General features: G+C 36.7%; 1 protein-coding gene across 12 annotated transcripts in view; it reads left to right on the top strand.

The window, feature by feature from the left end:
• Positions 1-24,689, top strand: part of ERC2 (ELKS/RAB6-interacting/CAST family member 2) — a 907,015-nt gene that overhangs the window by 421,637 nt on the left and 460,689 nt on the right. For all 12 annotated transcript variants that reach the window (XR_009222735.1, XM_058561400.1, XM_058561371.1 and 9 more), the window contains 3 exons: positions 2,687-2,824; positions 9,028-9,168; positions 12,332-12,472. Coding sequence is in view for 11 of the 12 variants with exons in the window: in XM_058561400.1 (XP_058417383.1) it covers positions 2,687-2,824; positions 9,028-9,168; positions 12,332-12,472 (420 nt within the window). In the remaining variant the exon portion in view is untranslated. The remainder of the gene's footprint in view (positions 1-2,686; positions 2,825-9,027; positions 9,169-12,331; positions 12,473-24,689) is intronic.

Here is a 24,689-nt window from a genome sequence, read left to right as displayed (position 1 = left end):
AGTGGGGTAGTGGTTGAGTTTGCACAATCTGCTTTGGCGGCCCGGGGTTCCCAGGTTCGGATCCTGGGCGCAGACCTACGCACTGCTCATCAAGCCATGCTGTGCCGGCATCCCCTATACAAAATAGAGGAAGATGGGTGCAGATGTTAGCTCAGGGCCAATCTTCCTCACCAAAAAAAAAACAAAAAAAGGATAAACCCACAAGGTTAGAAAGTTTAAGCAGGAAACTACAGAAATGTATAAAAATGAAAAACAGACGTTCCCTTCTACCTTCTGCATCCTAGACCATTTCCCCCAAAGTTAACCACTGTTAAAATTTCTTATTTTTTTTCCAGAAAAACAATTTATTTCAATAGCCAAATATATATATCCATAGATTTATTTATTTTTATTTACATACAAGACTATATTCCTCCAAACCGTTCTGCACAGCCCAGGGCCAATCTTCCTCAACAAAAAGAAAAGGATTGGCAACAGCTGTTAGCTCAGGGCTAATTTTCCTCATCAAAAATAAAAAGAATCATTCTTGGCAATCTTTGTGCAACGTTTCTTAAAGTGGTGCATCCTTAGATCTATAAATGTCTCCAATTCCATATCTGTTAGTCATTCTTGTCTGTGGTACCATTGGCTCTTCTGCTGGGCCCTTAGATGTGAGATAAATAGATATGTCACTTGTATGTCCCCAGATCTTACCAGCCCACATTTCTCCTGCTCTTTTCTACTACCTGCATACAAATAGGACCCCTGACTCTCAACCTCCTCAGTCTTCTCAGTTATTTGGGGAGGTCCCATGCAGTCTCACACAGGTTCACAGCCAGTCTTCTTTAGCCCCTGTTTCCAGTGCCCAAAGTCCCTTGAAATCTGTGTCTACCACTGCCCCAGGGCCAATGCCCTGGGAAAAAGTCCCCTTTGTCCTATCCAGGGCACTGTCTCCCAGGGGGTACAGGGGGTGCCTAACCAGTTTGCTTGAAACCACCATGGATTTGCATATGTATGTGTACACAGATGTGTCCATGAGTGTCGATGTACTCGAAATAATAATACATACTCTCTGTGGAGAGTCAGTACTCCTAGCTGCTGGTTTCTTCTGTGTGACTATCATGCTTACATGTAACCATCCTTATTCTTGTGCACTCATGTATTTGCTTATGGTGTTGTGTAATCACATGAACGCTTGTCTGGAATGGAGGAAGCCTTTGTTTTGACTGCAGATGATTATGCCTTTTGAGTTCCTGTGTTTTCCATGCAGGGACAGTGAGTTCTTACAGTGGTAGCTGGGTAGGAATACATTGAATTTTGAGGAAGGAGAAGGTTAATTATTTGACCTATAACCTGAGTTTCCAGGGTGTCTGTCTTAAGGCAGAAAACATATCTTCTGTTAAAAAGATGCATTGGCAAAAAAGGAAGGAAGAAGGAAGTAAGAAAGGAAGGAGGGAAGTGGGAGGGAGGGAAGGAAGGAAGGAAAGAAAGAGAAAAAGTCCATCTCTGTTAGCCCACATCCATTGTAACCATTGGAAAAATTAGCCAAGTCCCATGTCCTGCTGATTGAGGGTCAGCAGGGTCATTGTCTTTGCATTCAGAGCTATTTTGCTGCTGCTACTGTTGCCACATCCGCTGTCACTCTCTCCTCCTCCTCCTCATTATTGCTGCTACTACTGTCATTATTTGTATTGCCATTCAAGATTCATGCTAAATGAAAAAAGTAATCCAAAAATTTGTTTGAGTCACACGTTGTGAAACATGCATTTGGAATGATTTCCTGAGAAAGCTTGGGTGCAGAATACAAATATTTTGAATGGACTTATCTTAGAGTTGGACTGCTTTTTTTCCTTGTCATTTTAAAACCCTTAATACGAATAAATTGTTTGTACAGTGGGGCTTTTTTTTTAATCTTTAGATAAGAAATACATGGTTTGAAAGCAGAGAATAAAAACATGAATGATAATGTATGCAATGCCCAGGAGAAGGTCCTTGCTGCTGCTCATGGGCAGGCGTTATAATCAGCTATTTGGCGTGTTTATTTCAGGCTGCAGATAGGGATAAAAGTGGCTGGTTGGTTGCCAGCACATGACTTAGTTGCCAAATGGAGTGTTTAGTACTTGTTGCATTTGATTTATATCAGAAGTTCTTCCCATTAACAGTCTACTGGTGATAACCTACTTGGCTTTTCATGTGGTTACTTTGAAACAGCCACTTGACAACATTTGGCATATCACACAGTCTAATTCTGAATAAAGGAGTGAGTGAATGACTACATAGGTTCTGCCATATACTGATATGATACTTAGTGCAGAATGGGCACCCGACAGATCCAATGTCTGTTCATTGAATGAATAAATCCTGCATATGCGTTTCTCTGATTCACTGTACCAAGGTTAGGTTTAAGGACTTGAGACCTAAAAGACTGGTGAAAGGGATAGAAATTGATAGAGATAATAGTGCTTATATGTCTGAAGGGCTTGCATTTGTATGGAGGGAGATATTCTGCTCATCTATATCGCCATTTAAACACAAAGTTGAATTACTTGGAAGAATGAAGGTCTCATCAAACTGGCCTTGATTCTAAGTCAGTGTTAACCTCGTAATACTGACAATATCCGTAATCTTGGGTCTATTTTTTGAAAACAGGTCTTGGCCTTGGATATGGAATAACATATGCATTAAACATGGTGATCTTTATTTTCAGATTGAAAATTTGCAAGAACAACTTAGGGACAAAGACAAGCAACTGACAAATCTGAAGGACAGAGTGAAGTCCTTGCAGACGGATTCCAGTAACACAGATACTGCACTAGCAACACTCGAGGAGGCGTTGTCAGAGAAGGTGAGCTTGGACTGAAAAGGGGAGTAACAGGATTTAGGGAAACTTGGCTGGGAGGAGATGATCCAAATGCACTTAAATGTGCCTACTTTTCTCCATATGCTCACACTACCCCCAGTCCCAGCTGGGCCTCCCACTCCGATGCTATCCCTCTTCAGTAGACTTGGCACACTGAAGCCAAGCGCGTTTTTTTGAAATGCAAACCTGATCATATCACCCTTGGCCCTGCTTAAAAACCTTCACTAGCTTGTCATTGTTCTTAGGATGATTAAAAACTAAGATTTTTAACCCGGCCCATAGGGTCCATCCTTCATCTGATCTGGCTGTTACCTGATCAGCCACCTCTCTGCCTGCCTGCTTTAGTCCTCTATCCTGTCTCTCCTCCCTTCCTTCCTTCCTTCCTTCCCTCCTTTTCTTCCTTCCTTCTTTCCTTTCTCCTTCTATCTTCCTTCCTCCCTTCCTTCCTCCCTCCCTCCCTTCCTCTCTCCCTCCCTCCCTCCCTCCCTTCCTTCCTTCTTTCCTTCCTTCCCTCCCTCCTTCCTTTTCAGCCTCACCTGCCATCTCTCTTCCCTTGTTCTGAGTTCTAGCTATGCTGGCCTTCTAGATTTTCAAGTGCACCGTATTCCCTCCTGCCTCAGACCCTTTGCACACACTATTACTGAGCCTAGAATGTTCTTTACTCTCTGCAGATTTAATTCTTCTTCTTCTGAGAGCTCAGTTTCCTGAGCAGCTGTATTGCACAGTAGTCAAGACTGTGGACATTGGGGCCAGACTGCCTGGGTTCAAATCCTAGATCTGACGTTTACTACTGTGGACAAGTTACTTAACCTTTCACTTCCTCAGTTTTTTCATTTGCAAAAGGGGATAATAATAGTACCTACCTCAGTGGATTACATTTGGAGAACATGCATTAACATACGGAAAGTGTTTAGAACAGTAGGTATAATAAGTTATAGCTGTTGTTATTATTATTATTTTATTAATCATTTCCTCAGGGAAGCCTTCAGGTAAAATCCTCTATTATGTTCTCATGAATACTGTGAACTCCTCAGAGCTCTTATCACAATCTTAATTGTTCATTTATCTGTTTTTATGTGATTAATTGGTCTTCTCTGCTAGATTCCAAGCCCAAGCAACACACCCATATTTGTGTATTACTTGTGTGTTAGCTTGCCTTCCCCAGGTGCCTAGTACAACACCTGCATGGGGTAGTGCTCAGTGGATATTGATTGACTGAGACCGCACAATAGGACAGGCACTGCTATGGGCACAGAGAAGAGAATGGGTGAAAATCCTGCTTCTCATGGAGTTTAGATTCTAATGGGGGTGAAGGACTGACAAACAATAAATAAATAAGTAAAATACATGGGATTTCAAAGGGCAAATAACTCTCTTTCCCAGGGCCTCAGCTTTCCCATTTGTGGAGTGGGGGAATTAGATTAAATGGCCCCCAGGTTCCCTAAGCCAGTATAACTTAAAGAAGGCTTCTTTGACTTCTACTTCAGAATCACCAGGAGGTGCCTGTTAAAAATCTAAATTATTAGGCCCCATCTTTACCTACTCAATCAGAACCTTGAGTAGGGCCTGGAAATCTGCACTTTAGCCAGCTCCCCAGGTCACTGTGATATACACTTTAGCATAAAAACCATTGCTCTATGCTAAAAATACAGAAGCTAAACAAAGAGCCATATCCTCTGGCTAGATAGTCTTCATGTTCCTATTAAAACTTATAAGATTATAACTTTAGAATTAAATTATAAGACAAAAGATTTTATTTGAAGACTTATAAGAATAAATATGATGATTTTTCAGGGAAAGATAATCTTCTTTTTTCAAGTTTCAAGAATTTATTACCAAACCTTTCTACAGTAATTTTGTTTGTAAAATTTGACTGAGGGAGTGTTGGTTCAAAAACTATTGATGATTATGTATTCCTTTTGCAGTTTTTGAGTGATAAGATGTCAGCCTATATGTACCTCTTGATTTCTTTCTCCAAATTTATGGAAGTAAACGTATACCATATAATTTTGATGTCATGGATTCTTGGCAGGATTTTATCATTTTTTTCCCTGGCCCTATCAAGATTTGATTTATTCTAGTTTAAATCCCAAAACAATTCCAAAATCTGCAACTGCTCCTTTTACTTAAGCACTTCCTTTGAGACCGAGGGAATGACCAGGAAGGCCAGCTGAGGTCTGTGGAAGTTTGGCTGCTCAAACTATCTCCACTACTTGATAATTGCATCATGTGGGGACCCTCTTCTCCTCTCAGGGCCTCTCAGTACCTTATCTTCAAAGTGCATATTTAAATTAGCTGACCTCTAAGTTCCATTCTCTTTTGGAACCACCTTGTCAATAATTATTTAGTTTGCTGGTCCACAGTCTCAGGCACATGAAATCTGAATTGGACCATAGATGAGGAGTTGAGAGCTTAGATGCCTCGAAGCGCCAGGCAGGGAACCAAAATGAGGAAAGTGGGTTTGGTGTGTTGCAGTAGGGACTGCTGGCGACTATGGCAAGCTGGAGAGTCCTTGACCTGTCTCAAAACGTTCAAGTTCAGGTTTCTAAAAATTATGATGCTCAAGCCAAGCGAAATAGCTCTGTGGGCCAGCTTTGGCCTGTGAGCTGTTAGTTTCCAAACCCTATTTGCATCTGATTTTTAGCCTTTCATAGTAATGAAGGATAAAAGTGAACACAGAGCAATTTATTTGGAGGGAATTTTTAAAAGGTGCCACAATCAGAATGCTGGTGAATTTGGAAAGCACAGATAAAAGCTTTGGATGAGAACTGGCAAGGTTCTCTATCACGGGACAAAGAACAGTAGATTTATTTTAAGCATTTATTCCAGTGGGTATCAAACTTATGTGTATATCCAAATAATCTTATCAACTAGGGAGCTTCTTAAAATACAGTTTTCTGTATTTCCTCTTTCCTAGTGATTCTGATTTGGTGCTCTCTTGTGGGGCCCAGGAATCTGTGATTTTTGATAAGCGTGCCCAGTGATTCTGATGTAAGTGGTTGGAAGACTACATTTTGAGAAACACTAAATCCATGCTCTTTCATTTGAAAGATGGGAAATGAGCTCAGTGAGGTGAAATGACTTTCCCAGAAATGAAAATTTGGGACATGTGCAACACTACTCCCCATTTCTGGGCCCTGGGCAGACATCATTAATCAACCATGGAACAAACTAACTTCTCAACCCAGCACTCCAGGAAGCCACTTCTACTTTGTCTAAGTTGGCCTTTGGTTGGGACTTTGTTACCTCCCCTGGACTTTCCCAAGGCCACCCAACTTACAGGTGATGGAATGGGACTAAAAGTCAAACCTTCTGATCTTTGTGCTTTTGACAGCATCACAATCTCCTTTAATGGCCTTTCCTTCACAAGTTCCATTTTTATCCCCATTTAATTGAACAGATCCTCTGGAACAAGACATGGTGAAAAAAATAAAATGATTAATTAAAAATCGTGGACTCATAAGAACATTTAATTATTTGCTATCTTTTGGCTGATGAATAGAACCCATTAGGCACTATTCACCATTCCACTTGGATTATTACATCCCAGGGAGTGTGTTATTCCTTTTAATTTCCAGGAACTTATTCAAATATTCAGAGTGTGCAAAAAATAATGCTGCTTAGCAAGTTAAGATTGAGTGTAACTTAGTTTTAGGATTGACACACAGAAGCTCAAGAGACGGAACCCACAGTATTTATAAAGCTGGTCTCGCCAAGCCTTGCTGTAGCCACATAGCAGATAAGCAGTTGAGAAAGGCAGATAGCAGAGCTGGAGGCTACAACAATTCAGTTCCCGCCCAGTGATAAAGCACAAATAGATTAGACCTGTGCAGAGCCAGATGAGTGCATAAGGAACACTTGCCAATGCAAATAAGACTAAAATAAGAACACATTGTTGGAATTTCTGCAAGTTAGTTGTTAATCAAGTAGATCATGGCATATTAGGGCCTTTTAACACATGTTTTTGACATCTGGCCCTGCGCGGCTGACAGTTAAATTAGTTTTGTGATTGACAGAGAAATATTTTGTAGTATTGAATCATCAATAACACTTAAAAACATTATAGTGCTTGCTGATTTTTTTTGTCATCGATGCCCAGTCAATAGAACAAGTGCTTAGAGTAAATTAACCTACTTTCCAAATGACTCTGACACCTTCTGGATGTTAACACACATACTTAATTTTATTTTCCTTCCTTTGAAGTGAAGATGATCCCTAATTTGAGTTCTTATTCCTTCCATCAGCCTTCTTAATTGCCTGTTGTATGCCAGACGGTTTGCTCAGCCCTGGGTTAAAAGAGTCATAGGATTCGAGTGCTGCCCTTTGGAAAGCTAGGCTGGGAGGAAGGACACACAGTAAAATCATGTGAAGGGTGCCTAGTGGGAATAAATGCCACATGATCTGGCCAGAGCGATCCCTGGGAAGGTTTCCAAATAGTGAGGTGACGCGGTCAGTTTGGAGCTTTAAAATGTCACTCCAACAAGCCATGTGGTTGGAAGTGATGGGATGGAGAAGGCCTGGTGGCCGAGTGACCAGTTGTGATGCTTTTGCAATAAGTGTAGCCAAAAGGCAGTAAGGGCTCAGTTGCTGAAGTTGTTAAAAGCCCTGGAGAGACTCACCATGCATGGAGGCCATTTCCTTCTTTTGTAGATCACATAATCATCCACTCATCAATGTCACAGACAGAGAAAAGTAAGACTATAGCTGGAATCAAGAAGAAACAAATATAGGCAATTAATAGACTCAGTTTTTCTATTTCTTCCCCCACTGTTGTAATAATGTACTTCATTCAAAAGTGTTTTTAAATAATTGCAAAACAATTATGGTCCTTTTTTTTTTTCCTTGAAAGCATTAGATACGTAAATTATTGTCATTGGGGTAGAACAGTTGCTTCCTTGGGGGATCTTAAATCACAGGCTAAGTGTTCAAACTAACTTACCTCTGCATCAAACACTGTTTTACAGTTGTCTTATGTGTCAGGCATTGCTTTGTACTATAAAAGATAATACCAGGATCCTTAAGCATTGTTGTTGCACTAATAATTTTTAACATGACCCTGTAAAAGGAAGTTAGGTGTGTGTTGGGTAATTTGAAATAAATTTCATAAATCTAACTCAAATTTTACCCAAATGGAATTTTCCTTAAAAAAAGAAGGTTCTTATTTTGATATTGGTAATGTTCCACATTTTTGGAAAACATGTCTGCTAGAGTAGTGTTTTCATTTCAGTGTGAAAGTCAAGGGCAGAAAGCTCCTCAGATCTCCTTGAATGGCTCTAGGCATATGTCTGTGGCAGTGTGGTCTCATGGGCATGGCTAAGACTCAGAGAGCCCGGGATGCCAGGCTGGGCCTTCTGTTTATGAGCTAGATCACCTTGCATGAGTCAGCCAACCTCTCTGAGTCTGGGTTTCCTCACCTCTACCCTGTTACCAGTAGCACTGGTTCAGTCCTTGCGGTTGTGATAAGAACTAGATGAGAGCACATCACAGCGCCTAGCGTGTAGTAACCTCTCAATAAATGGAAGGTGCTCAAATTCAAGCAATGTTTTAGAGTCTCTACTGATTGTCAAGAAGCCATTGAAAAAATATGGAAGTAAATAAACATCTCCAGAAACATTGGAAAATCACTTATACAATGAGTTCATTCTTTCTTTTGTCTCAAGTTCTCACTGTGAGTCCAGCCCTAAGTACTGGAAGGCCTAGCTCCTGCCCTACTTTGATCCTCTTTCTAGCCAGAGAAGAGTCTTCAGAAACCAAGGAAGGTTCTTTGACATCAAATGGGAAAGCCAAGCAAAGACTGAACCAAGAGATTGGTTCTGCTTTTTCCTCTTGCCGGTACAAGGCTTTGGCAAGTCTAGAGTCTTGGTACCTGAACTTCCCTCTTCTGGAACTGCTCTTGGAATTTTCCAGCTACCATCATGAACCAAGAATAGCCTTAGAGCTTGAACATTAAGGTCCCTTGCAACCCTATGATGCTAACTATTATTAACAAGCCAAAAGCAGTAATGATTGTCTTTCTCAAATGCTGTTTTACATGGGCTCTCTTCACAAACCCAATTTTGAATATCTTTGTGTGTGTTTATTCCTGTAGAGCATTTCTTACATTTATTGCCTCTAATTCCCTTTTGTAGCTTGCCTTGGCACACACAGTGATGGGTTCTCACCTCTTCTTTTTGACAATTGCCTTACAGGAGAGAATAATTGAGCGTTTGAAAGAACAGCGGGAGAGAGATGATCGGGAAAGGCTAGAAGAGATAGAATCCTTCCGAAAAGAGAACAAAGACCTGAAAGAGAAGGTCAATGCTTTACAAGCTGAACTGACTGAAAAAGAGGTGAGTCTGGAAAAACAGATGAATCATGTCGATAGCCCTCATAAGCTCATATTCATGGTAGCCTCGAGAGACTAGAGACTTAGTTTGAGGGACTGTGTGAAGGCTTGGGGAAAATACTTACCTTTCCTTTGTAGAGCGGTCTGAATTCAAAGGAAAATATTCGCTGTAGCTCCCTTCATTGGTGATGCCCTATGCCTATTTTCTCTACTCTACTAACTGCATACAATGTAGCTCCTTGAAACTTTTCTTGATGTCTTATCACATTTGTATGGCTTAGAGAATTCTATATTTTTTTCAATGTCCCATGATCTTTTCCTTGAGATAACAATAGTGTCGATAATAATAATAACCACTCCACTTTATTGAGAGCCTGTTAGGTGCTAATCCTTGTGTTGAGTGCTTTACTTGTTGAGTGCTTTACTTTCATCTGTGCTTCTCAAATGAATCACTCTATACCCCCAGGTTAGGAGATGTGGTACCATGCTGGATTCAAAGTATAGGTTAAACGTGGCTGCTCTTCTGGAATATCATTTTCACATTATGGCAAATAATTTAAAACAGTATGTTTATGCTAGAGCAAACATGGGTACAGAATACAAATCTCACCTGCATTTTTAAAGTAAAATAATATATGTTAAATAAATTTCTTGCTTGGGGATTATGGAGAGGATGCTTTGGGCTATACCCCTCATATTCCAAGGGGTACCTATAATCCCTTTAGTTCACTTAGGGATACGTCAGTGGAGAAGTTCGAGAAGCAGCAATGCACATTATTTTATTCAGTCTCCAAAATTCTGAGATATATGTCATTGTCCACAACTGGTCCCTTCACATGTATTTTTGTCTGTAGGAAATGTCTATCTCCTTTAGGGCTGTTACAGGTCTTTTTACCCTGCTGGGCTATTTCACTGCAGACTTGTCCGTTTTCCAGCTCCACAGTGTTACCTCAGCCCTTCGGTTTTGATAATTCTATACAAATTAAAGTACTGTCTAAATTAGGAATCCAAGAGGGGAAGAGTTGATGAGTAATAGGAGTTTTGAGGAAACTCAGAAGCAAAATTCGTATTCCTTAATTTTAAGCCCACTAGTTTTTTAGAGAGCAGATTATTTCTTTGTTATGAAAATAAAGACTGTAAATCCTCTTCCTACCATTTCACTGCTAAATCCAATTTGAGGGATCTGTAATTACTGTGGCTGGTATACGAGGGAAGGCACTGGAGCTTTGACCTTATTTGCATCATTCTTCACTGATTTCAAGTATTATTCATGGGTTTTCACCTTAAAATCAGTATCTATACTTCTAATTGAAAAGAGATCTTGATGACATGGTAAAGCATAAGCTTTAAATGAAAATAATTTTGTAAACAATGCCTACATTGTATGAATTTCAGACAGGCATTTCAGCACACATTTATTGTTCCTGTGTAATAATGTGCCTGCCCCTGAGCTGTGTGTGTCAGTTAAGGTTCTACCAGAAAAACAGAATCATATTAAGAAATTTAACCATATTAAGAAATTTATTGCAAGGAATTGGCTTACATAGTTATGGGGGCTGACTAGGCAAGTCCAAAATTCACAGGGCAGGCCATCAGGAAGGGCAGGCTGGAAACAGGAGCTGATGCTGCAGTCCACAGGTGGGATTTCTTCTTTCTCAGGGAAACCTCAGTTCTGCTCTAAGGCCTTTCAACTGATAGGATCAGGCCCACCCAGGTGGTGGAAAATAATATCCTTTACTTAAAGTCAACTGATTGGAGATGTTAGTCACGTGTATAAAATACCTTCACAGTAACACCTAGATTAGTGTTTGATTGAATAATAGAGGACTAGAGCCTAGCCAAGTTGGCACATAAAGCTATCACACTCAGCAATTTTAAATTTATAAAAAAAAACGACATATAATTGTTGTCAGCAGGGAGCTTATAATTTAGTTGGGGTGATAATAATCTTCACCATGACAAAATACCTGGATTATAAGGTCCTTTATTATTTCTGTGGGAGTGATATGATAAAGAGCATTGAGATTGGAGTCAGAGTCCTGGGTTTGAGACCTATATTTCCCTTTAATAGCTCAGGAACCTTGGAGAAGACACCCAGCTCATGTGAGCCTCAGTTTCCTTACCATAAAAAGTAAGAATGGCTAACCTGTCCCTCAGAGGGTTGTTAGGAGCTGGGTTGTTTGCTGGGTGTTGGTGGTGGTATCTTCATCAACAAGGTTATTCCAGTGCCCATGAAGCAGCCAAATGTAAAATATTCAGCAACATCATTTACTGAGTGGCCACTGTGTACTTAGTGTCTTTCTAGGTGCTGCAAATGGATACAAAGGAAATGCACAGTGTCTGATTTTGGGTGAAACCTGAATATTTTAGTCACATAGTTAGATGTTGCTAACCATTTCATGTTTGGTGATGGACATTACCCTCCTAGCTAACCAAGTTATGTTTTGTGATATATGCAAGTATTTATTTCTTTATTTTTTGGAATTCGGACTATACAGGGAAGCTCTTGGTTTCTGGGTGTGATTGATGAATGGAACAATTTAGGTAACCCTATGTCTGAGCTGTGGAGATTCATATATCTGCTGAATCTAGATTTACAAGGACTGGAACATAAAGTCTACTCTAAATTTTAATATAATTTTATCTTTGATTCTACAGAAGATGTTTGAAAAACTGTTGGTCATTTTTCTGTTAAAGAAATAGAATTCAATAAAAACTTAATAGGATGCTTCTTTTATACTTGATTTGTCCTTTGAGGGAGAAAAAGCATTAAATTTGGTATTTTCTTTCATATTTGTCTTAGAGTCTGCATGACCTGACAGCAATAAATGTAAATGGAAGGTTCAGGGTGTCTGTTTTGCCATGACATGTAAAGACTACCTTGGGACTTACATCATTAGCATGACTTTGAGACGTGAATCATGCATTTACTGACCACACCATTTGGTCACATTTGATTCTACTGCAATTAGATCCTGCTTGGTTCTGTAAGCTGGCCAACTTTAATTTCCTGGCCAGAGCCGACTATTGTTACCTTAGTAAGACTATATTTACCCTTTCTGTCTAATGCACACTTTATTGCTATGTATAGAATCAATGTTTTCAAATTGAAGACATTGCTGGTAGAAATTGCAGTGTTTTACTTACTAGTGTTCTTTTCCTTCCAGTCTAGTTTAATTGACCTCAAGGAACATGCATCTTCATTAGCCTCAGCAGGGCTGAAAAGGGACTCCAAATTAAAATCTCTAGAAATAGCCATTGAACAAAAGAAAGAAGAATGTAGCAAATTGGAAGCACAGTTAAAAAAGGTAAGCGAAGTCTAAGAAAAAGCGTGTTCATTTTACAATGAATTTATAAAATGGGAAAGGAAGAGACATTTTTCAAAACAAACAAACCCCTTATCTTTTCCTGTCTGCTGATAAAAGAATTAATTAAACACTCTTAACTTTATTCCTAAGAAGTCTGTATCAAATCTGTCTGTGAACCTGAAAAGTTATCTTAGGTTTCCTGTCTGAAAAAAACTTGAAAAATAGATGAAAATAGTAGTGGAACTGAAAAATATTCTAAAAACGAGCCGTTACTCTCTGGGCAAATCTTAACTATTAAAAAAGACAAATGGAAATGTTTGCAACAAACCAAAGAATCCAGGGGCCCCATTATATGCTGATAAATTTTTACTGCTTTCAGAAGTAGGTCAATTTTTGTACTGGAAGTTTGTAAAAGTTTACCTGACAACATTCAACTTCAAGAAGTTCACCAAAATAGTCAAGCCCCTAGAATATCTGTTGCATGATTATTTATACTTGACCAAAAATGGCCTTATGTCTAAGAAAGCTTGTTGTGTGTAGAAGCTTTGGAAAAGAAAACAGGATCTTTATATTGAAGCATTAACATGTTTTTTCTGAACTGGACATTTTTGTGGAGTACATTTCCAGTCATGCATTGTTCCTTTGACTTTTTCCCTGTGTTGTTTGGTACGTCTGCACTCATTGTTCATATAAAACTCATAACATTATGAGTTTAAGCATTTTGTTTCCCTTTGGCAACTTATAAACTTATTCAAAAGAGATGATAATCTAAACAATCGAACAAAGCATATAATAAAATTTGACTATGTATAATTCATAGCACACTAGAATGGGGATTTATTTGCTAAAGTTATGAAAATATATTGTATGGATGATAGGGATGTGAAAGCATCCTATATCTGTGGAGAAATTATTGCAGATATTTTAAAATTTAATATACTATTTTGTATGATGCAATATATAACTGTAATGTGATTATACCATCTTCACTTTACCATGGAATTTTAGGAAATTGTCATGCGAAATTTCACACTAATAAAGTCTCCTTACTAATGTAGGAAAAGATAAATATACAGATCAAATCCTTTTACAGCAAAACAGCAAGAAAACTGTATATAGCAAAATCTACTTCCCGATCCACTCATCTCATTTTTTTCAAGCAATATCTAGTTAAGCAGAAATCTTGAACAATAAATAGAAGAATTTAAATTGCCCATTTGAGGTTTAAATGGAGATTGACTTGGCAATTTATGCATTGGGTGTATGATATACATTCTTGACATATATATGAATGTGTTCTGCAATATATTATACATGCCCGTGCATATCAAGAAATGAACCTATGAAAGGTACTTTTTATTTAATGTGTAGTTTTGTGATCATAAGGCAGGCTCTAAGAGAACTCTGTGAAAGAGAGAACTTCATTGGCTCTCTGTGGTGGTCCTTTGCGTTATCTTACCTCAATTGCGGTATACTGAGTCCGGAAGAAGGAGGACGTCCAATAGACCTGGGCATGAAAGATGCCCTTCGTCAACTCTGAGGGGCCATTATGGAGATGAGGGCACCCCATATATTATTTCTGCAGATACATACTTGACACCCTCCTTTTTAGTGTAAGTCATCTATGGAATTTGAAATCCTCTAGTAATTAAAAGGAAGAAATTCACGTATTGAGGCTTATAGTTTCCATGTATATGATTTGACTAGTTTAATAAATCAACATCTATGTAGTTCAATTTAGTTTCTTTCAACATAGCTATGGTTCGCCCGAAAAAATGACTTACATTATGAGCATGTGGTTTTCCTAGACTCTCAGGTAGATGCCACATAGTGAAATTCACAGACTAAATCCTGTAAACATTTTAGCATATTCCTGACAACGTTTTAACATTCTTCCACATCATCAGGATTGAAGTAACAAATATGGTTGTCTTGCTGTAAAGGACCTATTTAATTTATGAAAAGATAACTTATTTCTAAGTATATAAATAATCATTATACTATTTCCTAAATGCACAGTACAGTGAGATTAAATAAGGTAATTATATTTTAAATATTTTTATACCTAACCTGCAGATGCTGTTTTGTTGTTTTTGGCTCTCTAGCATCAACTAAATTCAAAAGTTTAAAATACCTTTTCTAGTAGTCTTTAATTTATGCTAATAAATAGTTCTATATAAACCTCAAATACCCATCACCTTAAAAAGAATTGAGATCTACATGAAATATTTGAAAATATAAGCCAACAGTATGTGAATATACATATAAACACATCATTTACTCATGGAAAAATAAGCAGCTATAAAAGCTTAAGGAGTGTCTGGGCCTCCTTTTAAATAAAAGGGTATGTGACTTGTGAATAAAATGTAAAGGGTTACTAAATGGAAGCTGAAAACATAATAGTTTTATTATGTCATAAATAAACCATGAATTCCCAATGGAATTTTGCTCAAGATTTGTGAGCGTCCAGGTATTTTTGCCATAAAATCTACACAACATCATAGATGTGTTTAGCTGAACAAAAACCTTTTCTGCCAGTGACAGTGGAATCCAAATGGCGATTTAAATTTGTTTTTGTCTTATGAACAATGCTTGACATTGGTAAAGATGAGTTTTTACATAAAAGTTTGTGGGAACATTCACACACGTAGTTGCTTTTAACCCTTTACTCTGCTGTATTAATTTAAGACACCTTCAAATACTTTGTGATGAAAAATGGTTATAAGCAGAAAAGGAACTATTCCTTACACATTGCATCCCACCTCTTAAAAACAGTGCAAATATTCATGTGTGAGGAAATCTTTGCTGATATTAATGAGGCTGATAAATGATACTAACCAAATAATGCATAACTACTATGCATTATCTTATGAGTGTGCTATAAATTAGTGCATTCATTAGTCTTAAATAGACACCCAGGGGTTCAGAAGAACCTGATTAGTGACATGTGGATCATTTTGTTTTTCAGAAGAGTATTTGGTGATTAAAATGTAGAAGTCAATTTACTCTATGTGAATAGAAATCAGTTGAGAAGCAATAGCAATTCAAAATGTTATGATTTGTGCTATTTGGTAATTTTCCAATTAATATCATGTTTGAGGAGGGTGTTTTTTTTTCAACCATGGTAAAAACTTGAAGAAACAGAAAATTCAGGCTCTTCAAAGGCGCATGTCTTAGCTTGGCAAAGTAAAGGTTCCTATAGTATTTCACCTTCTACACTTTGATGTTGAGCCCCAAATTAATGATTCAGGCCCCAATTAATAATGAGATACAGCCTGACAGTGCTATTTAAAATTATTTAGTATATTTAAATCCACAAACATTTAAATCTTCTACACAAAATAGACAGGAGAGTATTACAGATTCTAAAGCACTTGGAACATAATAGGATATTCACTAAAAATTACATTTTTTATTAATCATGAACTCACACTAGGAACTGGTAGTGGGCAATGGATAATCCTGTATTTTGGTTCCCTCTATTCTTCCTGCTGACTTGAATTTTTTCTTCTCCCAATTCTTCTCCCATTTACTGTTAATCCTGTAATGTCTTGCTTACTGATATTTTGCTATTGCTAACCTGCTGTTTGCTGATCTATATTTTTCTAAAGTTACACTGAATAGAAAATTCAGGCTTGTGTTAATATAAAAGAAGAGCTATAAATTCAATGATAAGATTTAATTAATCTTTTATTATTACCATCTTTGAAGTTCAGGTAATAAATTGCAAGCTTGGCCAAAAGTACTTCTTCTGATTCATTGCTAGAGGCCAACACTTCATGTATCATCAAAAGCGGACAGCTTTCTTTATTTCATGGGTTATTTAACTTGAGAAAGGGAAAGTAACACAAACCTTAAATTTCTTATTCCAGCTATTCTTTTTTAGGAGCCAAAGTCAACATTTCTATTTCCCTAGAGCCTCTCACTTTCACTGTGGAATGTTTAGAAACTGAAATTTCTTTTTCTTTAACGACCAGTTCGTCTGTGCAAATGCACTGGATTTGTTAAGCTAATGCTGTTTTTCTGGATCTTTCCTTCTTTCCCTGTCTGTGCTTCAATGCCTCCCCAACTTTGCAATGTAGCAAGCTGAGCAGTTGTTCAATCAGATGTACAACCCAGTAAGTCATTTCTGCAAGTTCCCGCTGTAACATATCAAAGCATGAGGATCCATTGATCACATGTCACAGTGTCCATACTGGGGAGGTTTTGAAAATATTTATGAGTCTCTTCCCATTTCCGTTCTGTCGAAAGAAATGACCTCTGCAGAGGCCACTGCCATTTCTTTTGAATGTGAAATTTAAAAATTAAGAACTCAAGGAAATATTACCAGCTCTGATATTACCTTTTTCTTAACTTCAACTCTAAGGCTTTAGAAAAGTAGAAGTCAGCTGCAGATCTAGGCCCATGGAATTCTTTCTTAGATACTTCAAATGCAGACTTATCTATGCCAAAAGGGATAGCATTTGTAAAATAACAAGCAACTTAGTGTATGTTACATTCAAGTGCTAGAAGTTAAAATAGATTTAGATTTAAAAATAGGGCCATGTTCTTTGAGAACGGTACATGCCTAACATTATTGTGGGTTTTGTAAGAGTTAAAAACGTGTCATTTGGCTGAGGACAAACTAAAATATAGCCTCTAATAACAGATAGTAACAATTCTGATTAGAGCTTAATAGTACAAAAAACAGGTAACTAGTAAAAATGTGTGTAAAACAGCCCAGATGCCACCACTAATTTTTTTTATCCTAATGATAGGTGTGCATTTATATGAAGCCATTTGTTTCTTTAACTGATTAAGAGAGGAAAGGTTTTTTTGTTTTGTCAACTCAACTGGGAGAAATATTACATAAAGCTGACCAGGATTTGTCATTTGGCAGATATGATCTGTGCTATCAGGCATTCTAATTACCTCCTATTTGTAAATTCCCATCCTGGGGAAAAGGAATAGCATGGATAAAGGCAACAGTCTAGCCAACAACTTTTTGTTAAGCCTCTGTTCCAGAATACATACAGCATGATACACAAGACGCTTGGGTGTATTTAATTAGATTCAGCCTCCACCCTCTATTCTTTAAAACAAATTTTATTTTAGCAAACAGAATTCCTCAAGCCCTGTTGGAGCATCTTTATTGACCTCCTTCCCCCAATATGATTTTTAGCAAAGCAGTAAAAATCATCCAAGTTTCCTTTCCCTTAACATTTGAATGGAAGTGTTAATAAGCAGGCTCAAGACAATGGAGAGGTGAAGAAAGACAAATAAGATTGGATTATCTTCAAGCTTGAAAATTGACCCTGGGAAAAATGAGTGTTTTCTTTAGATCATTTTAAAAAGGTGTAAAGTAATCCCACTGAAATCGTTTCACACTTACTAGTTAAGGACAGGAGATGGGCCGGCCCCGTGGCTTAGCGGTTAAGTGCGCGCGCTCTGCTGCTGGCAGACCGGGTTCGGATCCCGGGTGTGCACTGACACACTGCTTCTCCGGCCATGCTGAGGCCGCGTCCCACACACAGCAACTAGAAGGATGTGCAACTATGACATACAACTATCTACTGGGGCTTTGGGGGGGAAAAAAAAAAAAAAGGACAGGAGAAAACCTAAGTATGTCACATTTTGGGTGTGTGCAGGACAATTGGGGAGAGCTTTGTTTCCACAGCAGCAAAGATTTACCAGGACCCGATAGGAGTTCACCATCCCTGTCAGGATAGGTAGGGCCAAGAAATAGCTCTGCTAACTTTTAGACCATTTCCAGAAATGTTGATGACATGGCACTTAATGGACTTTGCCTTCATTTCACCCCAGTGGTGGGTCTCCAAGATGCAAGAGCGAACTTTTCTGTCCTTTAGGTGACTAATTCAAAAGTCATTGACTGACTTTTCTTCCCGAGTAAATTAAGCTAACCCCTTGTTTTGGCATCCTGGGAATATAGCCAAACTCTCGTTATTTTAACTCCGCCTATCTGCAGATATTCTCAGGGTCCAATTCTTTTTTGGACTGATAGGAACGTGGCATGGTGGATTTTATATCCTTAATAGTCTGTTAAACAATGACTATGTTTTTCTAGTTATAAAATAATGAATGATCACAGTGGAGAATTTGCAAAAGTATGGAAGGACATAGGAGAAAATAAAAATAACAGGACTTCTCACTGCAGAGTGATAGGAACATTGGGTTTTTCCCTACCCAGACATCTTTTGGTTGTTATTGTTCTCTTCTGTCTCCCTTATCCCTCTTTCCTTTCCCCTCCTTCCCTCTCTTCCTCCTTCTTGCTTCCTTTTTTCCTTCCCTTTCTCTCTCCCTCTCTCCTTTCTTCTCTTTTCTCTTTCTTTTTTCTTGTCTAATACTCTATTTCTTTTCACCAAATTGTGTCAAAGTGTTTATTCAGTTTTATATCCTATTTTTAATAACATATGATCAGAATTTTCTCATATAATTAGCTCTTCTTCCCTAACTCTATTTTAATGATTGTATGATACTCCACTCTATTTACTCATTCCCCTAATGTTGGTCATTTCTTTCTATTTTTTTTTTCCTAGTATAACATTTCTATTTTTTTCATAGAATAAGTTCCTGGGCAAATGATTTTAAAAAGCTCCCAATACTTCCTGCTATGTTACATTTTAGAGAAGTCCTACCAAGGCATGTTTCTTCCAGCACTGAATAAAGGCAGCCTTTCTGCCACACCTCAACCAACACCAAGAACGTCATTTTACATAACTTTTGCAAATGCCTAGGTGCAATTTTTTTTCTCATTTTAACTTTCCTTTCTTTAATTACTAGTGTGGTTGAGGTTTTTAATACATTTATTAGCTATTTATATTTTTCTTCTGTAAATTGTTTCTTTAAGTCATTTAAGCACATGTTTTTGAGTTTAGTGTTTTGTTTATTGGTTTGTATGAGTTATTCTATGCTTTATATAGAGCCTTTGTCAGATTTGTGGGAACATTTTAACTTAAATTTTTTTATGAAGAGAACTGGTTTTAGGTTTCTTAAGCTGTATTTCCCTTTAGGATTTCCTCATTGCTTTTATGCTTAGAAGTCATTCTCTGATTTCAAGAATAGACACTCATCTATATTTTAAAATATTTTAATGTTACTTTTTACATCAATTTAACCCCTTTATCTATCTTTAGTTTATTTTGATTTATGTTGAGTGGTGAGGTTCTAACTTTATATTTTTCTAAATGGTCAACTAATTATTCCAGCACTGCTTATCAAATAATTCTTTCTTTATCCACTGATCTTGATACTATTTTATTGTACACTAAGTTCTCATATGGACAGACATCTTAGTTTCTGAGCTTCTGTTCAGTTTTATCACAGTCTGTTGTTTGTTGGGTCAGAATTTTAATTATTGTGGCGTTATATATTTTTAAACATCTAGTGAAACAAATTCCACCCTAATTCTCTATGCTTCTCATTTTGTCTTGTTTTGTTTTAATATTCTTAGCCTTTAATTTTCTATCATTCCAAGTAAACTTTAGGATCACCTTGTCAATTAAGAGGCGCAATTGTTGGTGATTTTCATTTGAATTATATTCAACCTATAAAATAATTTTAGAATGATTAATATCTTTCAAATATTGTTTCTTCCCATTCATGAACTTGATACAACTTTTATGTATTTCAGTGATCTTTTCAGTAAAGTTTTGACATTTTCCTATTGTAGGCCCATGATATTTCTTTTTAAGGATAGTCCTAAGCATTACTATGTATATAATTTTTAGGTTACTGTTATGAATGCTATATTTCTCCTTTTATTTTCTAACCAGTTGTTGGTACCTAGGATATTTCTTTTATTCTTGTATATTTATTTTGAACATAGCAACCCTACAAATTTTGGTGAATTTTGTTAAATAAGATAATTTATAGTCAGTCCTATGTCCATCAGTCTAAAATAAATCAGAGTAAATAAGGATTAAGCTTTGAAGTCCTCCTGGGAGTATTTTTTCCCTAGAGTAGAAATAAAGCTTCTACTTTAAAAAACCTTTTATTTTTGCTTTAGTCATTCCATTTTACTAAATGATACTCTAATGCCGTTTCTTAGGAATCTAAAATTTTGCCTTTGTATCCTTATTATGTGTTGTAATAATAACCTTTCTGTAGCTTAACTACCAGTCTCCACTCCTGGAGGAGTTTTGTCTTGTCATTATAAATGCTGTGCAGGTTATCTTCAGTTGAGTTCTTTTCTTCCCTTAGTTCTTAATTGTAGACAAATAACATGGTTTTTTCATCAGTCTCAAATACTTTCGTTGCTGTAGTAGTTACTGTGCCCAGAGATAGTATCCAGTATCTTATAAATTTTTAATAAATTGTTAGACCTTCTGGGTCCTAAATTTAGTGCTTCATGTAATATCCTCATTGCTACAAGGCAAATGACTGATTTGGAGGCACTGGGGGCAATCTTGCTGTGGGCCAGCGCACGCTTGAGACCCCTCTGATGTTCCCACATACATACAAGTCCCCCCACTCCTGGTCATTATCCGTTGATATCCCATCTCTTCTGCAAATGCATCTTTTGCAGGGCTCACATTTTACATAAGAGTTTACAAGAAAAAGACCAAGTATTTGACATGATGAGCTGAATTATAAATGTTTTCACAGTCCTTGTCTAGGTACAGTGGTTTCTTTTTATGATTTTTTAAGTCTATTTCTGAAAATTATTTTATTCTCTCTTAGACTAGTCCCCCTGACGCAATGGAAAATTATAGCTATTTAAGAGATAATTCAGAGCATACACATAGCATATACAAACACATGCACACAAACACACACTCCTCACACTTGATCCAGGCTTTTAATCTCTAATGAACTCAAGCAATATTTGAAATAACACTTAAGATTTGAAGTCACATGCTTTGTTTCAGAGCATCCAGATGATTACCTCAGTTCTCTACATTGCTAATTTTAGGAAATTGCATAGTTAAAAGGTATTACATTAATAATTATATTTTTGTTTGAAGGGTCCTAAAAAGTTTTAAGCATACAGTTGATCTTTTTATTTTTTGGTATGTGTGACATAAGAAAAATTATTTTGAGTATTTGTTTATGCTTATTTATAAATATCCTATTTATTCCATCTATGACAAGAAATTTCTTTTTGGAATAGTTATTATAATATGCAAATTATGAATATTCTGGAGGTAGCTAGAATTGTGAAAGAATAATTTCCTTTAGAACTAGGTAGTATAAGATTCAAAGATACATCACTATTAGTTTGCAAATGTGTTATTTAGACTCAATTATTGTATTTGGTATTAATTAATTGGATTTAAAGTAAAATTTAAATTTTATAACACGTTGGAGTTCTGTAATCACTCTTAAAAACTTTATTTTAAAAAGTAGTGTTTTGTTCATAACTCAGAATTATGTGAAGATTGTAACTTCTTTAGAAGATTGAAATCAAATATAATGTTTAAAGTAGTTTATATACTCTGTTCTGCTGTTAAGATATGAAAGGAATGTTAAAGTGCTATTAACAGACACTAAACTCCCCAAGCGCTGCAATCAAAAGTCGTATTTCTACAGTGAATAAATTTAGCAAATTATTGCTAAAACCCATAAGCAGCATGGAAGAAAAGTCATCAGATTCATCAGTTAGAGTTCTGCTTGGACTTTATGGTCATAACTAATCATTTGTTTGAGATAATAGATTTTTTATTAAAATTGTTAGGGCCCATTTCAAAGAGAGAATGTTACATAATACTATAATTAAATATTCCCTGCCTAGTTTCACAGCAGGTTTCTGGATCAAAGTTAATGCGTTCTTTTCGAGCCACTTGGAATGATGAATTAGCATTTTATTGAAAATAATCAATGACCAACCTTCACAAGAGGAGTTTAAATAAGCTTGTGATTTGTCATATTGATACTATTAATCCCTGGTTTGGCTTTAGCCGCTTTTTGCTGTCAGCTTTGATTTAGATATAGTATTAATCTGAAATTTTGCCTTATTTTCTGAAATAGTTCTAAATTCTTTCATTAAAATAAACACTAGGTATTGTTATGTACAACTTGTCCTAAGTCATGTCCAGATTTCTCTTTTGTGCTTGATTCAGGCTTTCAAAATTAGTTCACATCAAAATGCCAAGACTTGCCCACATCAGTGAGGCTCCAAACTTTGTTTTGATTATTCCCATTTGTGGGGAAATTTTCTTACATATGGAAATGCAAGAAACATAATTGGAGGACTCTCAAAACTTACTGATCTAATATGTTATACAGACATTTCTGAAATATTCTTTTTCCCAATTTTCTATGTTTCTTTAAGATGCTTGGGAGTTGCTCTAAAAGTTACCAGAAATATTTTGAGGCAGAATCAGATATCTGGATTTACTTTTAAACTGACCTGTTTAATCAGCAAAATTAAATCTCTACATTAAGAAAAGAATATTCATTAATATTCCTTTGGTTTAATGACTGGTGGATGTCTTTGAAAGTGACAGTGTGCTTGGATATATTTATAATATGTAAGTTCTGAAACCATTAAAAGAAAATCCACACCAATCTGCATTTTCAAGAGCTAGATTTCTGACTAATGGACAAAGTCGATATGTCTAAGAAGAGTGGAATGGGCAATTGTTTCCTGACCTTTTAGGGGAGCTAATTTCAAACCAACAGATGCATAAGGGGAAGTAATTACTGTGCATTTTCAGTCTAAAATGTGAATGGGTCAGAACGTCCTGGTAGGAATTTGTTCAGATAATGGTTTTTTAAAATATATTTATTATTTTTTTGTAGTCTCTAAAGTACATTAGGCCCAAATCTGTTATCTACTTTTGATCCCCATCAGGAGCTGCCAGTCCAGATTAAAGAACCCATGTTATAATTTGAAAAGGCAAGAATGTTGCCGAAATGCAAATAAAATGCTTCACTCCATTTTTAGAGGAGGCCCTGGCCTTGTAACTTTGAAGGAAGCATTGGCTTTGTAAGCTCAATTTTCTCCTGTATTTCTTTAGTATAGTCTCATCTCCATGTTTGTAGATCACAGTATAACACATTCATGCTATACTGGTTAGTAATTTTGGCCCATTCCCTGAAAAGTTGTGATTCAGGCAGAATGGAGCTGGTTACCTGCCATATCTTTTATAAATTCCACGGAGACTTTTGCTTCCACTGCTCAGGGTGGATTAGGGACTCACCAGCTTTCAGTCATGTGAAACTCTCTCTTCCCTTGAGTGTTCACATGGATCCTAGCGATCACCCAGAAGCAGCTGTTACTTTTCCATTTTTCTGTGACTCTTTCTTACAGCTTTCTATTGACTTAAAATTTTTTTAAATGATATCTATTTGCACCTTTATTTAATAACCCTTCCAAGAGTTCTGATACCAATATTGAAGTTGTTTGACCTAAATTCTTTTGCTCAGAAATCAGTAGATATTGATATGGAGATAGATAGATGTACTTAACTCAAAGGTATTCTTCAGGTTGTCTATTCCTTTTAAAAGGAAGAATAATTAGCATCCACAAGTATTATCTAGTAGACATCAGGCCAGCTGTAAACTTGGCTATGGTTTTTGTTTTAATAACATAATTTAACTTTAGTGTCACATGAGGTCAACAGTGGTCTAGATTCAGTTATGTTTTTTCCTAGGCTTTCTGTCCCTCTAAACATCCCATGAGTCCTTTAACCATACTCACTTCTTGAGTTGAAAAGACTGCCAACCCATCTAATTTCACCCCATGTTGAAAACTGGCCTTGGATGATCTTCTCTTGAAGGAGCTAAAATAAGGAATGTGCTCACCAGCAGAATGCTTCTCTGTAAACCTAGCAGGGAGGCTTCTCGAAGATGTATATAGTTTCTTGTTGACAAAAATTAAATAATCCTATTAACTTAGCTATATAACAAGCCCCACTGATGGGATGCATATTATAAAATAATAATCGTAATAAAAACAAATGAAGAATACCTTCCCCATGTTTCTCATTTTGTAGTTTTTGCTGTCCTTAGAGCGGTTAATTCATCTGTCATAAGACATAGGGCTGGATTTAGAATCTAGGTCTTGCAACTAGTAATCCTGTACCCATTTATTAAAAATAATGATAATAAAAATCATAAGAATAAAAACAACCAAAAAAGAAAGCACAGAGGCTAACTTTTAGCTCTTTGTGAATCTTTAAATTAGACTCAAGAAAGGAATTTTAACTCAAGTCAGAAACAGGCAATCAAAACATATTTATTCATTTGTTTTGAGTGTTTCTAGCTACTCATTACT

Source organism: Diceros bicornis, chromosome 2 (genome assembly GCF_020826845.1).
Source record: "Diceros bicornis minor isolate mBicDic1 chromosome 2, mDicBic1.mat.cur, whole genome shotgun sequence".
Classification (NCBI taxonomy): Eukaryota; Metazoa; Chordata; class Mammalia; order Perissodactyla; family Rhinocerotidae; genus Diceros; species Diceros bicornis.
Note: the sequence above shows the minus strand (reverse complement) of the source record. Positions and strands in the feature narration are given on the sequence as shown.